This window comes from Eucyclogobius newberryi, unplaced genomic scaffold, assembly GCF_026437365.1.
Source record: "Eucyclogobius newberryi isolate DKJ021-1_F unplaced genomic scaffold, fEucNew1.0.hap1 SCAF_20, whole genome shotgun sequence".
In the NCBI taxonomy this organism is placed as follows: domain Eukaryota; kingdom Metazoa; phylum Chordata; class Actinopteri; order Gobiiformes; family Gobiidae; genus Eucyclogobius; species Eucyclogobius newberryi.
This window is the reverse complement of record NW_027315835.1, coordinates 4,683,657-4,704,600: the sequence shown is the minus strand read 5'-3', so window position 1 is coordinate 4,704,600 and position 20,944 is coordinate 4,683,657. Positions and strand designations below refer to the sequence as shown.

General features: G+C 44.4%; 1 protein-coding gene across 1 annotated transcript; it reads left to right on the top strand.

Moving 5' to 3' along the window:
• Positions 1–334: 334 nt before the first annotated feature.
• On the top strand, positions 335–20,722 carry qrfprb (pyroglutamylated RFamide peptide receptor b). The gene is made up of 6 exons (XM_072456285.1): positions 335–692; positions 9,601–9,759; positions 15,653–15,714; positions 16,431–16,666; positions 18,048–18,145; positions 20,322–20,722. The coding sequence occupies exons 1-6, from the start codon at positions 335–337 to the stop codon at positions 20,720–20,722; spliced, it is 1,314 nt and encodes a 437-aa protein (XP_072312386.1).
• The last annotated feature ends 222 nt before the right edge of the window (positions 20,723–20,944 follow it).

Genomic DNA, 20,944 nt, shown 5'->3' with positions numbered 1-20,944 from the left:
CATGTTTAAAAAAAAATGGTATTCACTTCTGTGCCTACTTTTTGTTACAACACTGTAATTTCCCCAATGTGGGACGAATAAAGGCTTATTTTATCTTATGAAACACAAACACAAACAGGATGTTGTTTGTGCGTGTCCCCATTGCGCATGCGTGCCGGAGCCTCGCGGAGAGTGAATTGGTCCCGTTACTTCACTTGGCGTCAGTTCCAGTCGCGGTTCCAGTCGGTGCCGGACGCTCCCGACGCGCGGCTGGAACGCTTTTACGCACCGCTCAGCCTCTTTTACGCGCGCCGCCCTCCGCTCCACGGGACACCGGGGGGACACGGGACACGGGATGGCGGACGCGTCCACCTCGGGCGCGGGACGCATCACGCCCGAGGTGCTCCAGAAGACGCTGCAGCGCTACAACCTGACGCGCGCCGAGTTCATCCGCGCCTACGACATCCAGCCGCTCGTGTACGTCCCGGAGCTGCCGTACTGCGCCAAGACCACGTTCGTCGTCCTCTACGCGGTCATCTTCGCGCTCGCGCTCGCCGGGAACACGCTGGTCATCTACATCGTGCTGAAGAAGCGCGCCATCCAGACGGCCACGGACATCTTCATCTGCTCGCTGGCCGTGAGCGACCTCCTCATCACCTTCTTCTGCGTCCCGTTCACGCTGCTGCAGAACATCTCGTCCGAGTGGTTCGGAGGTAATGGGGACCGCGGGGGACGCATGGGACCGCGGGGGGGACGCATGGGACCGCGGGGGACGCACGGGACCGCGGGGGACGCACGGGACCGCGGGGGACGCACGGGACCGCGGGGGACGCATGGGACCGCGGGGGACGCATGGGACCGCGGGGGGGACGCATGGGACCGCGGGGGACAGACGGTTATCGGACGGGACGCGGATTTCAAGCGGGTTTAGAGGACTTGGACTTGGACTGTTTGTAATCTTAGTTCTGAGCTGGACCAAGACCAAACTAGATCTAAAACTGGATTAAACTTGTCCCAAAGCAGGAGCCAAAACTACAACTAGATCTTTGTTACTATGTTAGAATGAGATGCTTAAGTTCCTTTGTGCGTCAATAAAGTTTGTCTAAATCTGCTTAAACTTTGTCTAAATCTGTTAAAATGTGTCTAAATCTGTTTAAACTTTGTCTAAATCTGTTTAGTTCTGAGCTGGACCGAGACTAAACTAGATCTAAAACTGGGTTAAACTTGGTCTAGTCCCAAAGCAGGAGCCAAAACTGCGACTTGATCTTTGTTATTATGTAAGAATGAGACGCTTAAGTTCTTTTGTGACTATTTCTCGGATTATTCCAGTACTAAACTACGACTAAAACAATAACAGGCACAGAGATAACACAGTAAACACGGTCCACAACAGAAACCAAACAGGTCTGAACCAGGAGTATTCACCCAAACTAAACCAGGACTAAACTAACGTAGGACCAATTCTTCTTTCTTTTGTTTTTTCTTTCAAGAATACACCATGAGTAAGTCTAAACCAGAGATAAATATGCATGAAACAAGGTCCGAAACGAATCTATTTCCAAGACTGAACTAAAACCAGGACTTATTTTACTTTTCCCCAAGAAGATTATGCAACAAATATGTCGTAACCAGAGCAGCACAAGCACTAAACAAGATGCAAAACAGACCAAAAATCAGATTAAACCGTGACTAAAAGACTTGCATCTGTCTAAATAAGAACTAAATTAGATGTATAAAGGTCCAATCTCATTAGATTTAATTAAATTTGACTGAAAACTGATTAAATCTTGGTGTGAAACGTTGCAGAAAGACATTTATTATTCTCTTTAAAGAACAAAAAGCAGAGATCAATCATTTATGAGCAAAGAAAGATTATTTTTCTACTGCCAATCGAGAAACCGCGAGCGATAACACGAGACGATAACGGGACTAAAGTTAACGAATAAACCTCAAAAATGGCCGCGACGGTTACGCAAACTCAGTTACGTGCTTGTTTTAGTTCGAACCGCTCATTGTCTGATTTCTGGGGTTATCGGAGTATGGAAATATCACCTTAGCGGTTCGGCGATGTTAGTTAGTTTTGGCCTGGGTGCGACTTATACCTATATTTATACTTATATACTTATACTCCAGTGCGACTTATATATGTTTTTTTTATTCTCTGATATGCTTTTTTTGGCTGGTGCGACTTATAGTCCAGAAAATACGGTACTTTGGACACATTTACTGTATTTGGTCCGTTAAAATCTGTCTAGAACACGAGTAAGAAGATAACACAACTATGATTAGACCTGGTTTATTGGTTTCGTGTTTCCGAGAGAAATCTGATTATCCAAAACACCCAGTGACACTTTGTGGATTTTTTTGAGAAACTGTTGTATTTGGACGACAAAGTACAATGAATTTAAAAAAAAATAACTCTTTCCATCTGTAAGAATTTCCCTTTCGTTTTTCTCATTTGCACCTTTTTCTTTGCACAGTTTCCCTTCCCAGAGAAATCAGATTACTCGCATCGGATTTCGATGACCCGACAGCTCCACAAATCAGATAATGACCAGATTTGTCTTGGAAACACTGTAAAAAAAAAAAAAAAAAACACATTGATTAACACATTAAGTGCAGCGAAATCGAATCTAATTATTGGGTTATCTGATTATTCCAGTTATTGGATTTGGTGTTTTACTGGTCGTGTAAATGTATCATGAAAGTACCGGTACACGAACACGTACGTCTTCCTGTTAGAGTGACACCTACAGGCCATAATCGTGTATTTGTTCAGCGATTTATGCGTAACTTTATTGATCCACAGGAGGTCACACGTCACGACATTCTAAACTGTCTACGTTCTGAGCTGGACGTGGAAGAATTTGCCTTTTTTAATTGTCAAAATGCGGTTGTTTTTTAACCCGTTTTTATCGTCAACACCTCTGTCGTTATCGTGAAACAAGAACTGGAACGATGCTCGATCTCTCTGTCCGCTCAAATAAACTTGCAGTGAAGTAGCAGAGAAGCATTATCCAATCGCTCTTTGTATGCGTTGTTTTGTTTGCGTTGTTTTGTTTGTGTTGTTTTGTTTGCGTTGTTTTGTTTGCGTTGTTTTGTTTGCGTTGTTTTGTTTGCGTTGCTTTGTTCGCTGAATCATTTGAAAAAGGATCTTAAGCTCTTTACCACCGTCTTATGACAATACCGTTCTCTTACGAGGCTGAGGAAGGTTTTCAGTTGTATCAGGAGGTTGTGCAGCGCTTCTTTCCTCATTGTCCTTACGGATGTCGCACATTTTGTAAACGCTGCGTTGAAAGGCAGTGGGTTGACACAAGGCTGCTCTTCTACCCACTCCTTTTCTAACAATGGGCTCAGAGCACAACAAGTTTACAAGAAAAACGACCCCACGAAACCCGCTCAACTGTTCAACTACAGAAAAGGGTTTAGCTAACTATTATTTCACAGTCAGGTTTAGGTTTAGGTTTAACGTTAGTGTTAGGTTTAAGGTTACGGTTAGAGTTATATGCAGCTATTGTTTATGCTGTAAAATCATACATTTATGCACAACTTTTGGGACTGTGGAACCTGAACAAGTAGCCTATGCTAGTATTAGCGTAGTTCCCCCGTTCATAGAGAAGGGGGAACATAGGTACAACAAATGGGCAAAGTTAGCAAACATGCTAGTTAGCGAGACCTACGTTTAACCAAATGACCTGTTCCTAAACCTAAACCTAGTGTTTGTGTCTCGGTGCTAATGCTAATGCTACTGTTGAGGCATAAAGAATTAAAAATATACAACAAATTTACATAATAAACTACTTTACATTTTCATTGGTTGTTTATCCGATTTTTTAAAAACATTTTAAGAAAGGTTAGCATTAGCTATGAGAAACGGTTAGCTTAGCGAGTGTACGAACTCATCCATGTTTTTGTCGTTGATGCTAGAAATAAAACTAACCTAAATATAGTTGTTTTTACAGTATTATTTGTGCTTTAAGATTGACTTTGATCCAGTTACTCAAGTGTTTTTGAGGAAAACCAAAGCGGATATCGTGAACGAGAAGCAGATTTATGTCGTGGAAGGAGAACGTCGGGGGAATACCAAGGTTAATGAACGTCCTGATTTGTTGTGTCCTAAAGTGACGGGAAAAAAACAGCAGCAAATTAAATTAAACTATTGACGAATTGATCCAAACTAAAGGACAAGTATCGGCTGCTGAGGACAAACTGCTCTGCACCTTTTATTTATTTTTTTTTTTTTAAGATTTCTTGAATTCTGATTGTTAATATTGGCAATTTGATCTCATTTTAACTGTTTTTTTTAATATGTTTTTGTATCTTGCCAAACTAAGCTGCGCAAAATGTCAAGCAAAATTGTGCTTTTAAGTAGAAATTTCACACTTTTTTAGCAGAAACCTTTGTCCAAAACACACAAAATACACATCGTTCATTTTTACAGAGAATGTTTGATATTGTTGAGCTTTATATCTGAAGATTAATCAAGAAAACGTTCATTTGCAAGAACAGATAAGTGCAATTCAGCCGTTGTAGCTTTGTAAGTCAAGTTTTTCAAAATGGAGACTCTTCCCACGTTTAGCTTTGACATTTTCCACTAAAATAACCGACAAATTAAACTAAATCTTCAAGTCTTTCAATGCAACAAATGGAGAAAATGAAAAAAACTGAAACATTGCGACGGTTTTAGCGAAATAAGGCGAACACAGTTGACTTTAGTCACTGCGTTGTAGAATAAAATGCATCACAATAAGACAAAAAGAACGGCGTGAGTTAAAACCGGACATGATCTGGAGCTAATAAACAGAAAATAACTGCTCGATTGTGTTTTAAAATCTCCATCATCCTTCTACGTTCAATCTTTTCTCTGCCGGTTCGTTTACAAGCGCGTGGAGTGGCCAACAGAGGGCGACAGAGTGCAGCGCTGCCATTATACTGTCCAATAACGAGCCGAGTGGAGAAGACGTGATTTACAAAAGCTTCAGAACGACTGTGTTTCAGCTCAGAGAGAGATCAGAAGGTTCTTTTAATCATGAAAAATGTATCAAACTAAACACAACCCTGGGCTTTTTCTGTACGACGCAGAAACGTAGTTATCATGTGGTTGAAAAGGGAAAAAATGAACAGATTATCCACCAGTTAGCTCTTCAGTTTGTGGATCAAGATCATTGGTATTTGGCGTTTTATTTTGTTAACGACGAAAGGGAAAAGAAACACATTTTTAAAACGTAAGAAACAAACTGTATAAAATGACATTGCGAGTTTAATCAAGCTTGAAATCGTTGTTTGGCTTTTATCTGGAGTTTGTTTCTTCAGGAGGACGAGACGGGCAAACGCTGTCCCACAAAACGTGCCGTCAGAACTAAAAAGTAAAGCAAAACTTAGACGAACCTTCTTAAAAACAGCTTTTGCACATGATAATTAAGGACAACTACAGTATACGTTCACTTCTCACTCTTAATTGGCTGAATGAACACAATAAAACGACTCAAATTGAATAAACTTGATCATTTAAAGATTACGGTGTGACTTTAGCACACTTTGAATGACCCCCATTACAAGCGGAACAATTAAAAGGTTATCTTCGTTAAATATAAAGTAAACAAACATGAATTTACCAAATAATTACCCATTTATTACTGCTTATTACCGTCTACTGACCACAAAACACAAACTTAAGTATCTTGGCTTTAGTAACTTGCTAAAAAAGCTCTTAAAACACGCAATTTTACTGAGAGTGGGCTCGCCTTTTCCGCAGAGCTGACCCGTATCTTGGCCGGGTGTTGTCGTGCGGTCGTCTCCGTGGAGATAGCCGGGTTTAATGCCACGCCGCGTGACATTACACGCGTTTCACTTTGTGGCGACAGAAAAGCGGCAAAACCTGATTTTTCGCATTTTTTTTTGCAGCGCACGACCACATTTCCATTTTTTGCACAACATTAAACGTTGCCAATAATAAAAATACAGATTTACAGGTGGTTGAATTGGCCTCTGTTTGGGGGGAAACGTTCGAATGCCTGGAGGCGGTGCAGGTCGCTAAAGCTGGACATGGCCTCAGTGGGTGGGGCTTTAGGTTGCCATGGCGCCGGTGCGTTACAAGTGGGAAACCGACCTTTTGTGAAGTTAATGGGATTGTGAAGCGAAGGCGTCACAGGTGGGATTCTGCAGCTCCGTGTAATGGTCTTTTTTCTCTCCCGCGCAATAAAGTAAAATCAGTTTTTTCCCAGTGCAAATTTAAACACTCTTTACACGTTTTTCTCCTGTTTTTCACGATCTGAAGTATAAAATATATGCAATATTTTCTTGGTCAACGCTTTTCTATCAAGGCCTTTGTATCAATAGTATAAAAAAAAGAACATTAGCGGAGACAAAACAGCTGTGTACAAGCCACTTCTGTCAATGTCAATGTTGAGCGATGGCATTTTCTCCGCTAAAAGCTAAATGCGACTTGTAAAAACGAAATGGTGAAAAGGCAATAAAGATCTACAACGCTACACAATATATACTTGACATGTAAAAGAACAAAACACACGGTTGTAGAAAACCCGATAAACAGCGGTAACACTGCAACACGCTCACATGTATCACCTTTTTCTGCTCGAGTAGAGACGTTTTTGAGTCCGAGTCCGAGCTAGCCGCGGAACGTGCTAGCTGAAGGATAAACACGGCAGCGTCTCGTGTGCGATTTCACCTTTAGTTGTGCTCTACTGCCCCCTGCTGTCTGTGAATCTGCTCCTCCGCTGCCCCCGAGCGTCACAGTTACGCTAATGTTGCTAACGCCTGCGCAGAGCTAATGTAAACGGAAGCTAAAATCCATCTCAAAACATTCTTTTACAAACGGGAAATGTATCGGTCATGACTTTGTCCGGGTCGGCGCGTTAACGTAGACCAACCTAAATGTCTGCTAGTTTAATCGCTTGATTTAGTCGTCACGGTAACACGCTGCTGGTCATCGTTTTTACCCAACTTGGCGACTGGAGCACATCGCCGCTGCAGAGCTCAGGGATTGTCACGGCACGTCGGGAGAATTTGCAGTCCGAATGGAGAGTTTAAGCTAAATGCTAACCGTAGCGGCCAGTAACGTATTGTGACACTATAGTGTGACCTGCAGCTTATCACGTTGTTTCACGGCACTTTTGTTGACTTTTTACGTACATTGTTAAAGCCGTTACGCAACCCTACTACAAAATTGGCGGATTATATTGTCAAAACAAACCAAAGCTGATAAATTGGACTCGCGGGTGAGGATTACGCCGCGTTAATCGTCCCGAAGATGCAACCCACGATTACAGAGCGACGCATGAACTTTCTGAATCTAGTTTCCAATTTTTTTCCATTTTCTCACCAGCTTTACGTATATTTTTTGTTTATTTCAATTCATTTCTAGCCGTTAACGTCTAGCATTCGTCTTCAAAGATAGGCTTGCCTCGCTTTGCACACAGTTAGCAACCCGTTAACCGTTTCCATGGAGACACGCTGGGAGATGGAGAACCAGATGCTGGCGCTGAAAACCTCGAGCGCGATGGGGCCGTAACCTCCTAATCCCGCTTCAGAAGTGTGCGTCGAAGTGGGACTAACGCAACGAGAGAGGCTAAGCTAACCCGCCAGCGAATGCGCTCCTCCGTACTTTGTGAATACTCTTGAAAATATTCGTGCGCGTTCACATAAAGTCGGACGCATCGGTCGGTTCAAATTTGTGTTCGATTTCATTCTTCCGCGTGCTGTCGTTAGCGTGTTGGCGGGAAGCTAGTTTTGTTTGTTTCCCCCTTGGTAGTTCCCTCTGCTGCCAGTAGATGGAGCGTTAACACGAAGCCTGATGATGCACCGTCTCACAGATATGAAGTAATGTGCGCTTTCGGAGACAGAGCGCGTTTGAAGGCCAATAACGGGACAAATAATGCATAGAATGTGTCTTTTGTAGCAGTCACAAAGTCAATATGAATGTTTTGTGTCTTTTACAGCTTCCTGTCCACATAAAAGTGTTGTTTGTCAGTAAATCTCTTTTCAGACACTCGGCTTCATCAGAGCAAATCCACTTCCAGCAGAGATTCGGGGCTTTCTCTTGTTTTCTGCCATCTCTTCCTCCCTCCGTCCCTCTCGCTCTCTCTCTCTCTCTCGCTATTCATCGGGTCATTTGGGGATTCCAGTGGCCTCGACGCCTCTGTTTAAAAACCTGTTCACGCGCCAAAAATACACCAGAGAAAGAGAAAACGGCACTGATAAATATGAGGGAAAGTGTCAAATCAATACAAAGCTCACACTGTCTGCTGCATTTGCTTGTATCGTCAGAACTGGAAGGATTAGAAAAGGTATAGAGCAGGGGGGGTTGAACCTACATTTCATCTTTTTGTTGCTTTGAAGCTTCAATACATCGTTGTGGCACTCATTGTTTTGAAATGCTAAAAAACTGCAACGAGCATTAGGCCAACATTAGGCGGCGAGTGCGTGCGCGGAGTACGGCGGGTGCGTGCGCGGGTGCGCACGGCGCGCTGTGGCCCGCACAAGGGGCGGGGCGGGCGTCGCCGTCGCCAACGCGGCTGGTGCAGAAAAGTTGGAAAAGCTTTTTTGCTGCAAGACGCGGCGCAGAAAATTATGAAGAGATTAGAGATTAGTGACGTGCTACGCACTGACCGGAAGAAGGAAACAAAACAAACCCGCATGAGGTTTCAGCCAATCACAGAAGACGTGAGATTCTCACTGAGGCAAAAGAGCGTGTACTGCTTTTGTCATTCTGACATGTCTAAGGTCTAAACACAGGCAATTGACAATTACAGGTTTTGACAAGAAACATCCAGAGAGAGAGACAAAAAAATTAAGTCTTTTCAGCTTCAACCCATTTTGAGATGATCCCTAACGTCACAAACTCAGCCGGAGTCACGTTTAGCTTCTTTCACAGTTTGAGGAATCCTGATTAGGCTGCCCCAAATAAATTGTGTTTGCTGTAACCTGACCCAACATTTTTCAAGTGGGTCGGTCGGTTGGTAGGTAATTATTTTTTTTTTTTAACTTTGAAGGCAAAAACAATATCCAAATCGTGCCATTTTTTGATTCTACCAGTGACCCGCAGTGACCCACAGTGACCCGGGGTCGGGCTTCAACAGTCAATGAGACGTTCTCCTTCGTGTTAAGTTTAATTTCTGGACAGTTTTTGCGACATTTTCGGCTTTAAAATATTTCTAGCGAGTTCCAGTGATACAAAATTATTCAGCACAGCGCTTTTTTTGAAAAAACGGTCGCTGAGTCGGCGAGATATAAGACAAAATATTTGGCATCATTTTTGACAAAATGCAGATTTCTTTTTTTCAGTCGGCTATTTTTTTTTATCGGGTCAGTCGGGTTACGGCAAACAGACGTATAAACACTCCGTTCTGAAGACCAAGGAGAATAATAGTAGAAAAGTAGAATAAAAGTTGAAAATAAGTAGTGGCATCAAAAGAAAGAAAGAAAAAGAGTTCATATTACTTTAGTAACTGTCCCATTTTGTTAATGTTTTAAATGTATTTATTTAAAAAGTATTTAAAAAGTCTCAATGTACAATAAAAAGAACCCAAATAATCGTTAGTCGTCTACTCTTGATACTGTCATCCCTTCTCTCTTTTGACGCCGCTGCGCTCTGGCTTTCAGGCGTGCTGGTGTGCAAGACCGTCCCGTTCGTCCAGACCACGGCCATCGTCACGGGGATCCTGACCATGACCTGCATCGCCATCGAGAGGTACCAGGGCATCGTGTTCCCGCTGCAGATGAGGCGCCAGTACTCGTCCAAGCGCGCCTACAAGATGTTAGGTACCAGTGCCACGAAACCAGTGTGCGCCACCGACCAGTGGAGGGCAGTAGAGCGGGCAAAGAGGGCAAAGAGGGCGGTAGAGCGGGCAAAGAGGGCGGTAGAGCGGGCAAAGAGGGGGGTAGAGCGGGCAAAGAGGGCGGTAGAGCAGGCAAAGAGGGCAAAGAGGGCAAAGAGGGTGGTAGAGCGGGTAAAGAGGGCAAAGAGGGCTATATAGCGGGCAAAGAGGGCGGTAGAGCGGGTAAAGAGGGCGGTAGAGCGGGCAAAGAGGGTAAAGAGGGTGGTAGAGCGGGCAAAGAGGGGGGTAGAGCGGGCAAAGAGGGCGGTAGAGCGGGCAAAGAGGGCAAAGAGGGTGGTAGAGCGGGTAAAGAGGGCAAAGAGGGCTATAGAGCGGGCAAAGAGGGCGGTAGAGCGGGCAAAGAGGGCAAAGAGGGCAAAGAGGGTGGTAGAGCGGGTAAAGAGGGCAAAGAGGGCTATAGAGCGGGCAAAGAGGGCGGTAGAGCGGGTAAAGAGGGCGGTAGAGCGAGTAAAGAGGGCAAAGAGGGCGGTAGAGCGGGCAAAGAGGGCGGTAGAGCGGGCAAAGAGGGCAAAGAGGGCAAAGAGGGTGGTAGAGCGGGTAAAGAGGGCAAAGAGGGCTATAGAGCGGGCAAAGAGGGCGGTAGAGCGGGTAAAGAGGGCGGTAGAGCGGGCAAAGAGGGCGGTAGAGCGGGTAAAGAGGGCGGTAGAGCGGGTAAAGAGGGCAAAGAGGGCGGTAGAGCGGGTAAAGAGGGCAAAGAGGGCGGTAGAGCGGGTAAAGAGGGCAAAGAGGGCAGTAGAGCGGGCAAAGAGGGCAAAGAGGGCGGTAGAGCGGGCAAAGAGGGCAAAGAGGGCAGTAGAGCGGGCAAAGAGGGCAAAGAGGGCGGTAGAGCGGGCAAAGAGGGGGGTAGAGCGGGCAAAGAGGGCGGTAGAGCAGGCAAAGAGGGCAAAGAGGGCAAAGAGGGTGGTAGAGCGGGTAAAGAGGGCAAAGAGGGCTATAGAGCGGGCAAAGAGGGCGGTAGAGCGGGTAAAGAGGGCGGTAGAGCGGGCAAAGAGGGTAAAGAGGGCGGTAGAGCGGGCAAAGAGGGGGGTAGAGCGGGCAAAGAGGGCGGTAGAGCGGGCAAAGAGGGCAAAGAGGGTGGTAGAGCGGGTAAAGAGGGCAAAGAGGGCTATAGAGCGGGCAAAGAGGGCGGTAGAGAGGGTAAAGAGGGCAAAGAGGGCAAAGAGGGTGGTAGAGCGGGTAAAGAGGGCAAAGAGGGCTATAGAGCGGGCAAAGAGGGCGGTAGAGCGGGTAAAGAGGGCGGTAGAGCGAGTAAAGAGGGCAAAGAGGGCGGTAGAGAGGGTAAAGAGGGCGGTAGAGCGGGTAAAGAGGGCAAAGAGGGCGGTAGAGCGGGTAAAGAGGGCGGTAGAGCGGGAGAGTCGTATTTGTAGTGTGTAGAAGTATGACATGTAGTGGTGTTACTGTCTGTCTTTACCTCAACCAGGGCTAAACCAGGGCTAAACCAGGACTAAACTGGGACTAATCCGGGGGAAAAATGGGACTGAACCAAGACAAAACAGGGACAAAACCAGGGCTAAAACCATCAAAACATTGATTAATGCTGATTGAAATTGTCCCCATTTGTATTGAAAATCTTCTGATGTCGTCTGTTTGAGACGACCTCTCACTCTGAGCTCAAACATGAGTCACGTTCACTTTAGTTTCAGGGTGAAGCAGCTTGAATGAGGCTTGAAACAGTAACTGACCGATTTGAATGTTTTCTGACCAGAAGAACTTTTACTCAAGTACAAGTAGAATCACTGTAAAACGGCCTCGAATACGAGTTTAAAATAATAATATCGACATGAACGGGGAAAAGCCCATTATCAATTATCATTATTATTCCATCATCAGACCATTTCTGATAATCATGATTGTAGGTCCTTTTGTATTTGCTCTTTCACTTCCAATTATCATCATCTTCATCATCATCTTCATCATCATCATCTTCATCATCATCTTCATCATCATCATTGTCTCTACAGGAATTAAATAATGACTTATTGGGTTAATTGTTAATTGTGATTATTCAGGTCACAATATAATAAAGAACCTTTTTTATCTGGCTGTTTTTCTTTCCCTCTTTCTTTCTAACCCCTCTCCTTCCATGTTCCTTCCTTCTCTCTTTCTTCCCTGTTCCTTCCTTCTCTCTTTCTTCCCTGTTCCACTCCTTCTCTCTTTCTTCCCTGTTCCACTCCTTCTCTCTTTCTTCCCTGTTCCTTCCTTCTCTCTTTCTTCCCTGTTCCTTCCTTCTCTCTTTCTTCCCTGTTCCTTCTTTCTCTCTTTCTTCCCTGTTCCTTCCTTCTCTCTTTCTTCCCTGTTCCACTCCTTCTCTCTTTCTTCCCTGTTCCTTCCTTCTCTTTCTTCCCTGTTCCTTCCTTCTCTCTTTCTTCCCTGTTCCTTCCTTCTCTCTTTCTTCCCTGTTCCTTCTTTCTCTCTTTCTTCCCTGTTCCTTCCTTCTCTCTTTCTTCCCTGTTCCACTCCTTCTCTCTTTCTTCCCTGTTCCACTCCTTCTCTCTTTCTTCCCTGTTCCTTCCTTCTCTCTTTCTTCCCTGTTCCTTCCTTCTCTCTTTCTTCCCTGTTCCTTCCTTCTCTCTTTCTTCCCTGTTCCTTCCTTCTCTCTTTCTTCCCTGTTCCTTCCTTCTCTCTTTCTTCCCTTTTCCTTCCTTCTCTCTTTCTTCCCTGTTCCTTCCTTCTCTCTTTCTTCCCTGTTCCTTCCTTCTCTCTTTCTTCCCTGTTCCACTCCTTCTCTCTTTCTTCCCTGTTCCACTCCTTCTCTCTTTCTTCCCTGTTCCTTCCTTCTCTTTCTTCCCTGTTCCTTCCTTCTCTCTTTCTTCCCTGTTCCTTCCTTCTCTCTTTCTTCCCTGTTCCTTCCTTCTCTCTTTCTTCCCTGTTCCTTCCTTCTCTCTTTCTTCCCTGTTCCTTCCTTCTCTCTTTCTTCCCTGTTCCTTCCTTCTCTCTTTCTTCCCTGTTCCTTCCTTCTCTCTTTCTTCCATGTTCCTTCCTTCTCTCTTTCTTCCATGTTCCTTCCTTCTCTCTTTCTTCCCTGTTCCTTCCTTCTCTCTTTCTTCCCTGTTCCTTCCTTCTCTCTTTCTTCCATGTTCCTTCCTTCTCTCTTTCTTCCCTGTTCCTTCCTTCTCTCTTTCTTCCATGTTCCACTCCTTCTCTCTTTCTTCCCTGTTCCTTCCTTCTCTCTTTCTTCCCTGTTCCACTCCTTCTCTCTTTCTTCCCTGTTCCTTCTTTCTCTCTTTCTTCCCTGTTCCTTCTTTCTCTCTTTCTTCCCTGTTCCTTCTTTCTCTCTTTCTTCCATGTTCCTTCCTTCTCTCTTTCTTCCCTGTTCCTTCCTTCTCTCTTTCTTCCCTGTTCCTTCTTTCTCTCTTTCTTCCCTGTTCCTTCCTTCTCTCTTTCTTCCCTGTTCCTTCCTTCTCTCTTTCTTCCCTGTTCCCTCCTTCTCTCTTTCTTCCCTGTTCCACTCCTTCTCTCTTTCTTCCCTGTTCCACTCCTTCTCTCTTTCTTCCCTGTTCCACTCCTTCTCTCTTTCTTCCCTGTTCCACTCCTTCTCTCTTTCTTCCCTGTTCCTTCCTTCTCTCTTTCTTCCATGTTCCTTCCTTCTCTCTTTCTTCCCTGTTCCTTCTTTCTCTCTTTCTTCCCTGTTCCTTCTTTCTCTCTTTCTTCCCTGTTCCTTCCTTCTCTCTTTCTTCCCTGTTCCTTCTTTCTCTCTTTCTTCCCTGTTCCTTCCTTCTCTCTTTCTTCCCTGTTCCTTCCTTCTCTCTTTCTTCCCTGTTCCTTCCTTCTCTCTTTCTTCCATGTTCCTTCCTTCTCTCTTTCTTCCCTGTTCCTTCCTTCTCTCTTTCTTCCCTGTTCCTTCCTTCTCTCTTTCTTCCCTGTTCCTTCCTTCTCTCTTTCTTCCATGTTCCTTCCGTCTCTCTTTCTTCCATGTTCCTTCCTTCTCTCTTTCTTCCATGTTCCTTCCTTCTCTCTTTCTTCCCTGTTCCTTCCTTCTCTCTTTCTTCCCTGTTCCTTCTTTCTCTCTTTCTTCCCTGTTCCTTCCTTCTCTCTTTCTTCCCTGTTCCTTCCTTCTCTCTTTCTTCCCTGTTCCTTCCTTCTCTCTTTCTTCCCTGTTCCACTCCTTCTCTCTTTCTTCCCTGTTCCACTCCTCTCTCTTTCTTCCCTGTTCCACTCCTTCTCTCTTTCTTCCATGTTCCTTCCTTCTCTCTTTCTTCCCTGTTCCTTCCTTCTCTCTTTATTCCCTGTTCCTTCCTTCTCTCTTTCTTCCCTGTTCCTTCCTTCTCTCTTTCTTCCATGTTCCTTCCTTCTCTCTTTCTTCCCTGTTCCACTCCTTCTCTCTTTCTTCCCTGTTCCACTCCTTCTCTCTTTCTTCCCTGTTCCACTCCTTCTCTCTTTCTTCCCTGTTCCTTCCTTCTCTCTTTCTTCCCTGTTCCTTCCTTCTCTCTTTCTTCCCTGTTCCTTCCTTCTCTCTTTCTTCCCTGTTCCACTCCTTCTCTCTTTCTTCCCTGTTCCTTCTTTCTCTCTTTCTTCCCTGTTCCTTCCTTCTCTTTCTTCCCTGTTCCTTCCTTCTCTCTTTCTTCCCTGTTCCACTCCTTCTCTCTTTCTTCCCTGTTCCTTCCTTCTCTTTCTTCCCTGTTCCTTCCTTCTCTCTTTCTTCCCTGTTCCTTCCTTCTCTCTTTCTTCCCTGTTCCTTCCTTCTCTCTTTCTTCCCTGTTCCTTCCTTCTCTCTTTCTTCCCTGTTCCTTCCTTCTCTCTTTCTTCCCTGTTCCTTCTTTCTCTCTTTCTTCCCTGTTCCTTCCTTCTCTCTTTCTTCCCTGTTCCTTCCTTCTCTCTTTCTTCCCTGTTCCACTCCTTCTCTCTTTCTTCCCTGTTCCACTCCTTCTCTCTTTCTTCCCTGTTCCACTCCTTCTCTCTTTCTTCCCTGTTCCTTCCTTCTCTCTTTCTTCCCTGTTCCTTCCTTCTCTCTTTCTTCCCTGTTCCTTCCTTCTCTCTTTCTTCCCTTTTCCTTCCTTCTCTCTTTCTTCCCTTTTCCTTCCTTCTCTCTTTCTTCCCTGTTCCTTCCTTCTCTCTTTCTTCCCTGTTCCACTCCTTCTCTCTTTCTTCCCTGTTCCACTCCTTCTCTCTTTCTTCCCTGTTCCTTCCTTCTCTTTCTTCCCTGTTCCTTCCTTCTCTCTTTCTTCCCTGTTCCTTCCTTCTCTCTTTCTTCCCTGTTCCTTCCTTCTCTCTTTCTTCCCTGTTCCTTCCTTCTCTCTTTCTTCCCTGTTCCTTCCTTCTCTCTTTCTTCCCTGTTCCTTCCTTCTCTCTTTCTTCCCTGTTCCACTCCTTCTCTCTTTCTTCCATGTTCCTTCCTTCTCTCTTTCTTCCCTGTTCCTTCCTTCTCTCTTTCTTCCCTGTTCCTTCCTTCTCTCTTTCTTCCCTGTTCCTTCCTTCTCTCTTTCTTCCCTGTTCCTTCCTTCTCTCTTTCTTCCCTGTTCCTTCCTTCTCTCTTTCTTCCCTGTTCCTTCCTTCTCTCTTTCTTCCCTGTTCCTTCCTTCTCTCTTTCTTCCCTGTTCCTTCCTTCTCTCTTTCTTCCCTGTTCCACTCCTTCTCTCTTTCTTCCATGTTCCTTCCTTCTCTCTTTCTTCCCTGTTCCTTCCTTCTCTCTTTCTTCCCTGTTCCTTCCTTCTCTCTTTCTTCCCTGTTCCACTCCTTCTCTCTTTCTTCCATGTTCCTTCCTTCTCTCTTTCTTCCCTGTTCCTTCCTTCTCTCTTTCTTCCCTGTTCCCTCCTTCTCTCCCCTTCTGTGTAAATGGTACATGTAGTAATTGCTGCTTTCTTTGCTGCCCCCTACAGGCCTGGTATGGATCATCTCTGTGATCGTGGGCTCGCCCATGTTGTTTGTGCAGCGGCTGGAGGTGAGTCATTGACTTTATTCCTCTAATACTCCAGAGCACAGAAAAGAAAAGGTGCATTTAAATATACACATCAATCCGGAGCCTCCCGGCGGTTTTAAAGTGTAGGAACCGTATCAATAGTTTATGCTGCAAGAGTTTCTGGGACTAAAAAGGCAATTTTATTTTGACAGCTTAACATGTATCATCATTCACCTTATTACACATTTTTCTAATCTCTCTTTTGAAGAACTAAAAAATAAAATTTGTAAAATCATAATGATAACTTTTGCTTAAAAAATAGGTTTTGTCCCCAGAGTGTAGGATAGTTCATTTAAATATATAGCTTTAATTGCCTTTTTGGAGCTTTAACCATCTTTGATTAATCCTGTTTACGAGGTTTACTCAGAGCCTCATGAAAACACTCAGTTTCAAGTTTCCCAGATTTATGACATTATATATAGAAATCTCTTTTGTGCTGTTTTTAAGTCCATAAATCATCACCAGACTCTTTATGAATATTTCTGCCATCAACTGTATGCTTATCAAGCTAGCTGTTGTTTCCCTCCTCATGGTAACTCCTGCTGCTGCCAGTAGATGGTGTACTAACACCAATCCTCACGAGGGAAGATTTGAATGATAGTCATCTGTGGCTAATTGCCAACATACATTAGTTCAAGTTCTAGAACAGTCATGTATTTATAAGAATACACTACATGGTGTGTTGTGTTCCGTTCCAGGTGAAGTACGATTTCCTGTACGACCACTACCACGTGTGCTGTCTGGAGAGCTGGCGGTCGCTGGCGCACCGACAGGCTTACACCACATTCATCATGGTGGCGCTGTTCCTGCTGCCTCTGCTCAGCATGCTGTTCCTGTACACGCGCATCGGCATCGAGCTCTGGATCCACAAACGGGTCGGCGACTCGTCCGTCCTCAACACCATGAACCAGCGCGAGATCAACAAGATTTCAGGGTGAGGCTGGAGTAGGCGTGGTCTCATTGTGTATGTGCGGGGTGTACTCATCGTGTATGTGCGGGGTGTTCTCATCGTGTATGTGCGGGGTGTTCTCATCGTGTATGTGCGGGGTGGTCTCATCGTGTATGTGCGGGGTGGTCTCATCGTGTATGTGCGGGGTGGTCTCATTGTGCATGTGCGGGGTGTTCTCATTGTGCATGTGCGGGGTGGTCTCATTGTGCATGTGCGGGGTGGTCTCATTGTGCATGTGCGGGGTGGTCTCATTGTGCATGTGCGGGGTGGTCTCATTGTGCATGTGCGGGGTGGTCTCATTGTGCATGTGCGGGGTGGTCTCATTGTGCATGTGCGGGGTGAAATGAAAATGAGCCATAATCACCAGAAACTGGAAAAGTCTGATGCATTTAAGACGTTATTATTCTATTATTATTATTCTATTATTATTATTATTATTCTAAGAAAGTAATGTCCACATCTCCTGAAAGCGTTAATACCGGTGATATAACGAGGCGCTGGAAAATGCACCTTTTTTGAGCTTTTAATCGATGTTAAAAGCTCAAAAAAAATCAACACTTCTGGAGTTGTGTTCAGCTTCATTTCTGCTCGTTTATGACCTCGGCTTTTCTGCTCGTTTTCTGCTCGTTTTCGCTGAGACTCACGACAACAAACGTTACAAATTTCCCAGATTTGTATCGTCAAAGGTTGAAGGTCAGAAGGTCCAGACTCGTTCTGAGCATTTCCGTCTCCAATAATGCAACAAGCAAATGTTTATTTATCTCCCGATGGTAATTCCCTCTGCTGCCAGTAGATGGAGGGCTAATGCAAATCCTGACGAGGGAACGCCTGAATGATAGATACATTATTTAAGTTCATGTTTCAAGGCCAATAACGGTACAAAAAAAATGCTAAATATGTGTCTATAAACCGTATTTTCCGGAGTATAAGTCGCATAATAGAGAAGAAAAAAACACATAAGTCGCACTGGAGTAAAAGTATATAATTATAAATCGAAGAATAAGTTGCACCTCGGCCAAAACTATGAAAAAAGGTGCGACTTATAGTCCGGAAAATACGGTAAGTGAGATTTTCTTCTGGATAACAAGATTTAAACCGTCTAAACTCAAAACAGTTGAAACAAATATTTTTCGCTTCACCAAATATTCCACATGCTGCTAATACACCCGTTACACACACACACACACAGAAAACACACACACACACAGAAAACACACACACACAGACCACACACAGAACACAGACCACACAGACACAGAGTTTGCGATGGCGTGTTTAAAAAAGTCCAGACTGAGGCGTATCTTTTCTGTCCATTTTGCATCCGAGCGCTCGCTAACGTTTATGCCGTCGTTTTCGCCGGCGACAGAAAGAAGAAGCGTGCGGTTAAAATGATGGTCACGATCGTCCTGCTGTTCACCGTCTGCTGGGCCCCGTTCCACACCGTGCACATGCTGTTCGAGTACAGTAAGTCCGCCTCTGACTCCATCTCTCCATCACCTCTTTATCACCTCTTTATCTACACATCCATCTCTAATCTCTCCTCCTTCCCTCACTGTCCAACAAGTCTGCCCCGAATGCTGTGATTGGTCCTTTCAAACGGTGACGATAAGACTTTATTTGTCCACACAAAGGGGAAATGTTCTTAATAGAAAAAACTCTTATAAACAAAACTTCTATGGACAGAACCTCTCATATTCTTAATAAGGAATAGAGAGGGGGGAAAAAATAGCATAATACAAAAATAATTATAACAGTGGCAAAAGTAAACACTCTTATTTACAGCAGTTATCGGCACATGAATGACATTATTGCGTATGAATGTCAGTATTGCACATGATTGTCAGTATTGCACATGATTATGTCAGTATTGCACATGGTTATGTCAGTATTGCACATGGTTATGTCAGTATTGCACATGGTTATGTCAGTATTGCACATGGTTATGTCAGTTTTGCACATGGTTATGTCAGTATTGCACATGGTTATGTCAGTATTGCACATGGGTATGTCAGTATTGCACATGGATTGCACATGATTAAGTCAGTATATTGCACATGCTTAAGTCAGTATTGCACATGATTAAGTCAGTATTGCACATGGTTATGTCAGTATTGCACATGATTATGTCAGTATTGCACATGGTTATGTCAGTTTTGCACATGGTTATGTCAGTATTGCACATGGTTATGTCAGTATTGCACATGGTTATGTCAGTATTGCACATGGGTATGTCAGTATTGCACATGGTTATGTCAGTATTGCACATGGATTGCACATGATTAAGTCAGTATATTGCACATGCTTAAGTCAGTATTGCACATGATTAAGTCAGTATTGCACATGGTTAAGTCAGTATTGCACATGGTTAAGTCAGTATTGCACATGGTTATGACAGTAAACACGTGTTCAGGGCTAACAGTGTTTGTACGAAGTATATCGTTGTATTAGGTTAAGAAACAAGTGGAATGATTCGGTCATGGTTTGGGAAGAGGATGAACGTTTAAGGCTGGAAAAAAGGTTTGGATTAGTTAAGGTGGCATAATGTACTTGGGGCTCAAAACCTCCACCGTGGACAGTGCGTGGATACCTTTGGAACGTACTCCTGGCAGCCGGGACAAACACAAAAGGACCTCAGGACCAAACGTTTAACAATTATACAGGTCTTAATATGCTCAAATTACTTTTTTTAAATGTAATTTTTTTACTGATGCAATTCCCTTTTATACTTTTACTACTGTTACTACATCCTGTGTACGAGTTCTTCTTCTTCTTCTTCTTCGAGCCTCCACAAAACACTTTGTTTCAAATTTCCTAGTTGACGCGGTAACACCAAGTCCAGACGAGGGAACGCCTTGACCCATAGAAAGAAATGTGTGGTTTTCAGTACTATACAACTTCTAAAACATGAGACGGAGAAGTAACAAAGTAGAGCATGTTTAAAGGCAACACAACAATGTCCTTCTCTCCATCTTCTTTCATCCTCTAATGCTTCTTCAAGTGGCTCTCGATCCCAGGTTAATCCCAGAGTGCTCAAACCGAGTGCGTCACCGGCTGTTGAAAGGTGTTATTTCAGTAAAACGACATCGCATAGAAACGTATCGAGTTCTGCCGCTTCTTTTCACTTTGGAATAAACGGGAAATGCACTAGAAACGCAAAGATGATGGTCACGTTATACAAAGTATGTCCAGGAACAAACACTTGCATCTTGAAAAGATCCGTCCTTCTTTACTCCCTCGCTCTGTTTTTAAGAACATTTTCAACCGAGATAAGTTGAAATTTGGCGACTGGAGTTTTTTACGCGTGTGATATTTACAAATAAAGTGTATTATTGATGAAAATGACCTTAATGTAGATATGATTTAATGTTCCACAGTTTGGCATTAAACTGATCTATCTCCACGCGACAAGCAATTGGCGCAACCAGGTCAGGTTACATGTCAGATCTGTGGAGTGGCAAGCTGGCTAGACTGATAATGTGCGTTTTCAAGGTATAAAAGCCATAAAAACACCTGTGATAAAAAAATAAATTAAAAAAATAGATCAATTAAATGCCGTACAGTTGAACATTCCGCGCTTGTTATGTCAAGAGTTTGGTCCGAGCGTTGCCGATAACCGCCGCTCGTCTTCCGTTTCCCGCAGACGACCTGGAGAACAAGTACGACGGCGTCACCGTGAACACCATCGTCGCTGTGGTCCAGGCCATCGGCTTCTTCAACAGCTTCAACAACCCCATCATCTACGCCTTCATGAACGAGAACTTCAAGAAGAGCTGCGTCTCCATGCTCTCGCAGTGCCTCCGCAAGCCGGGCCACCACCACCAGCAGGGCGGCGCCGCGGTGGCTCCCAAACTCACTGTCCAGTTCATCAAGCCCCAGAGCCGCGAGGCCTTCATCGAATCGGCGAGCGGCTCCAAGCAGAACTCAAATGACAACCACCCGCTGATCCTGTCGCAGGGGGAGAGCTCCAAGAGGATAACGGAAGGAAAGATAAACACGATGCAAACGGAGCTAACACCGAACAGTTTGTCTTTGGGCAAATGAGTAAAACTAAAAATAACCGCGCTTTTCTTTCAGTCGGACCGGCAGCGGGGAAAGTCCATTTCACAAGTACGCCAACGGTTAGCTCGGTCAAACGGAAAGGGACCGACGTAGCAACAGACTCCAACCAACTCAATGTAGTATGCAAGATGCAGAGGAAGCACTTTTGGAAGTACGGTGGCTGCCAATGGACAGTTTTATTATTTCATTTCTGAGGCCAAATGA

Coding starts and splice junctions, on each gene's coding strand:
- qrfprb (XM_072456285.1), top strand. CDS start 335: ATGGCGGACGCGTCCACCTCGGGCGCGGGACGCATCACGCCCGAGGTG. Junction 9,760..15,652: donor GCGCGCCTACAAGATGTTAG/GTACCAGTGCCA, acceptor TGCCCCCTACAG/GCCTGGTATGGATCATCTCT. Junction 16,667..18,047: donor GAGATCAACAAGATTTCAGG/GTGAGGCTGGAG, acceptor CGCCGGCGACAG/AAAGAAGAAGCGTGCGGTTA.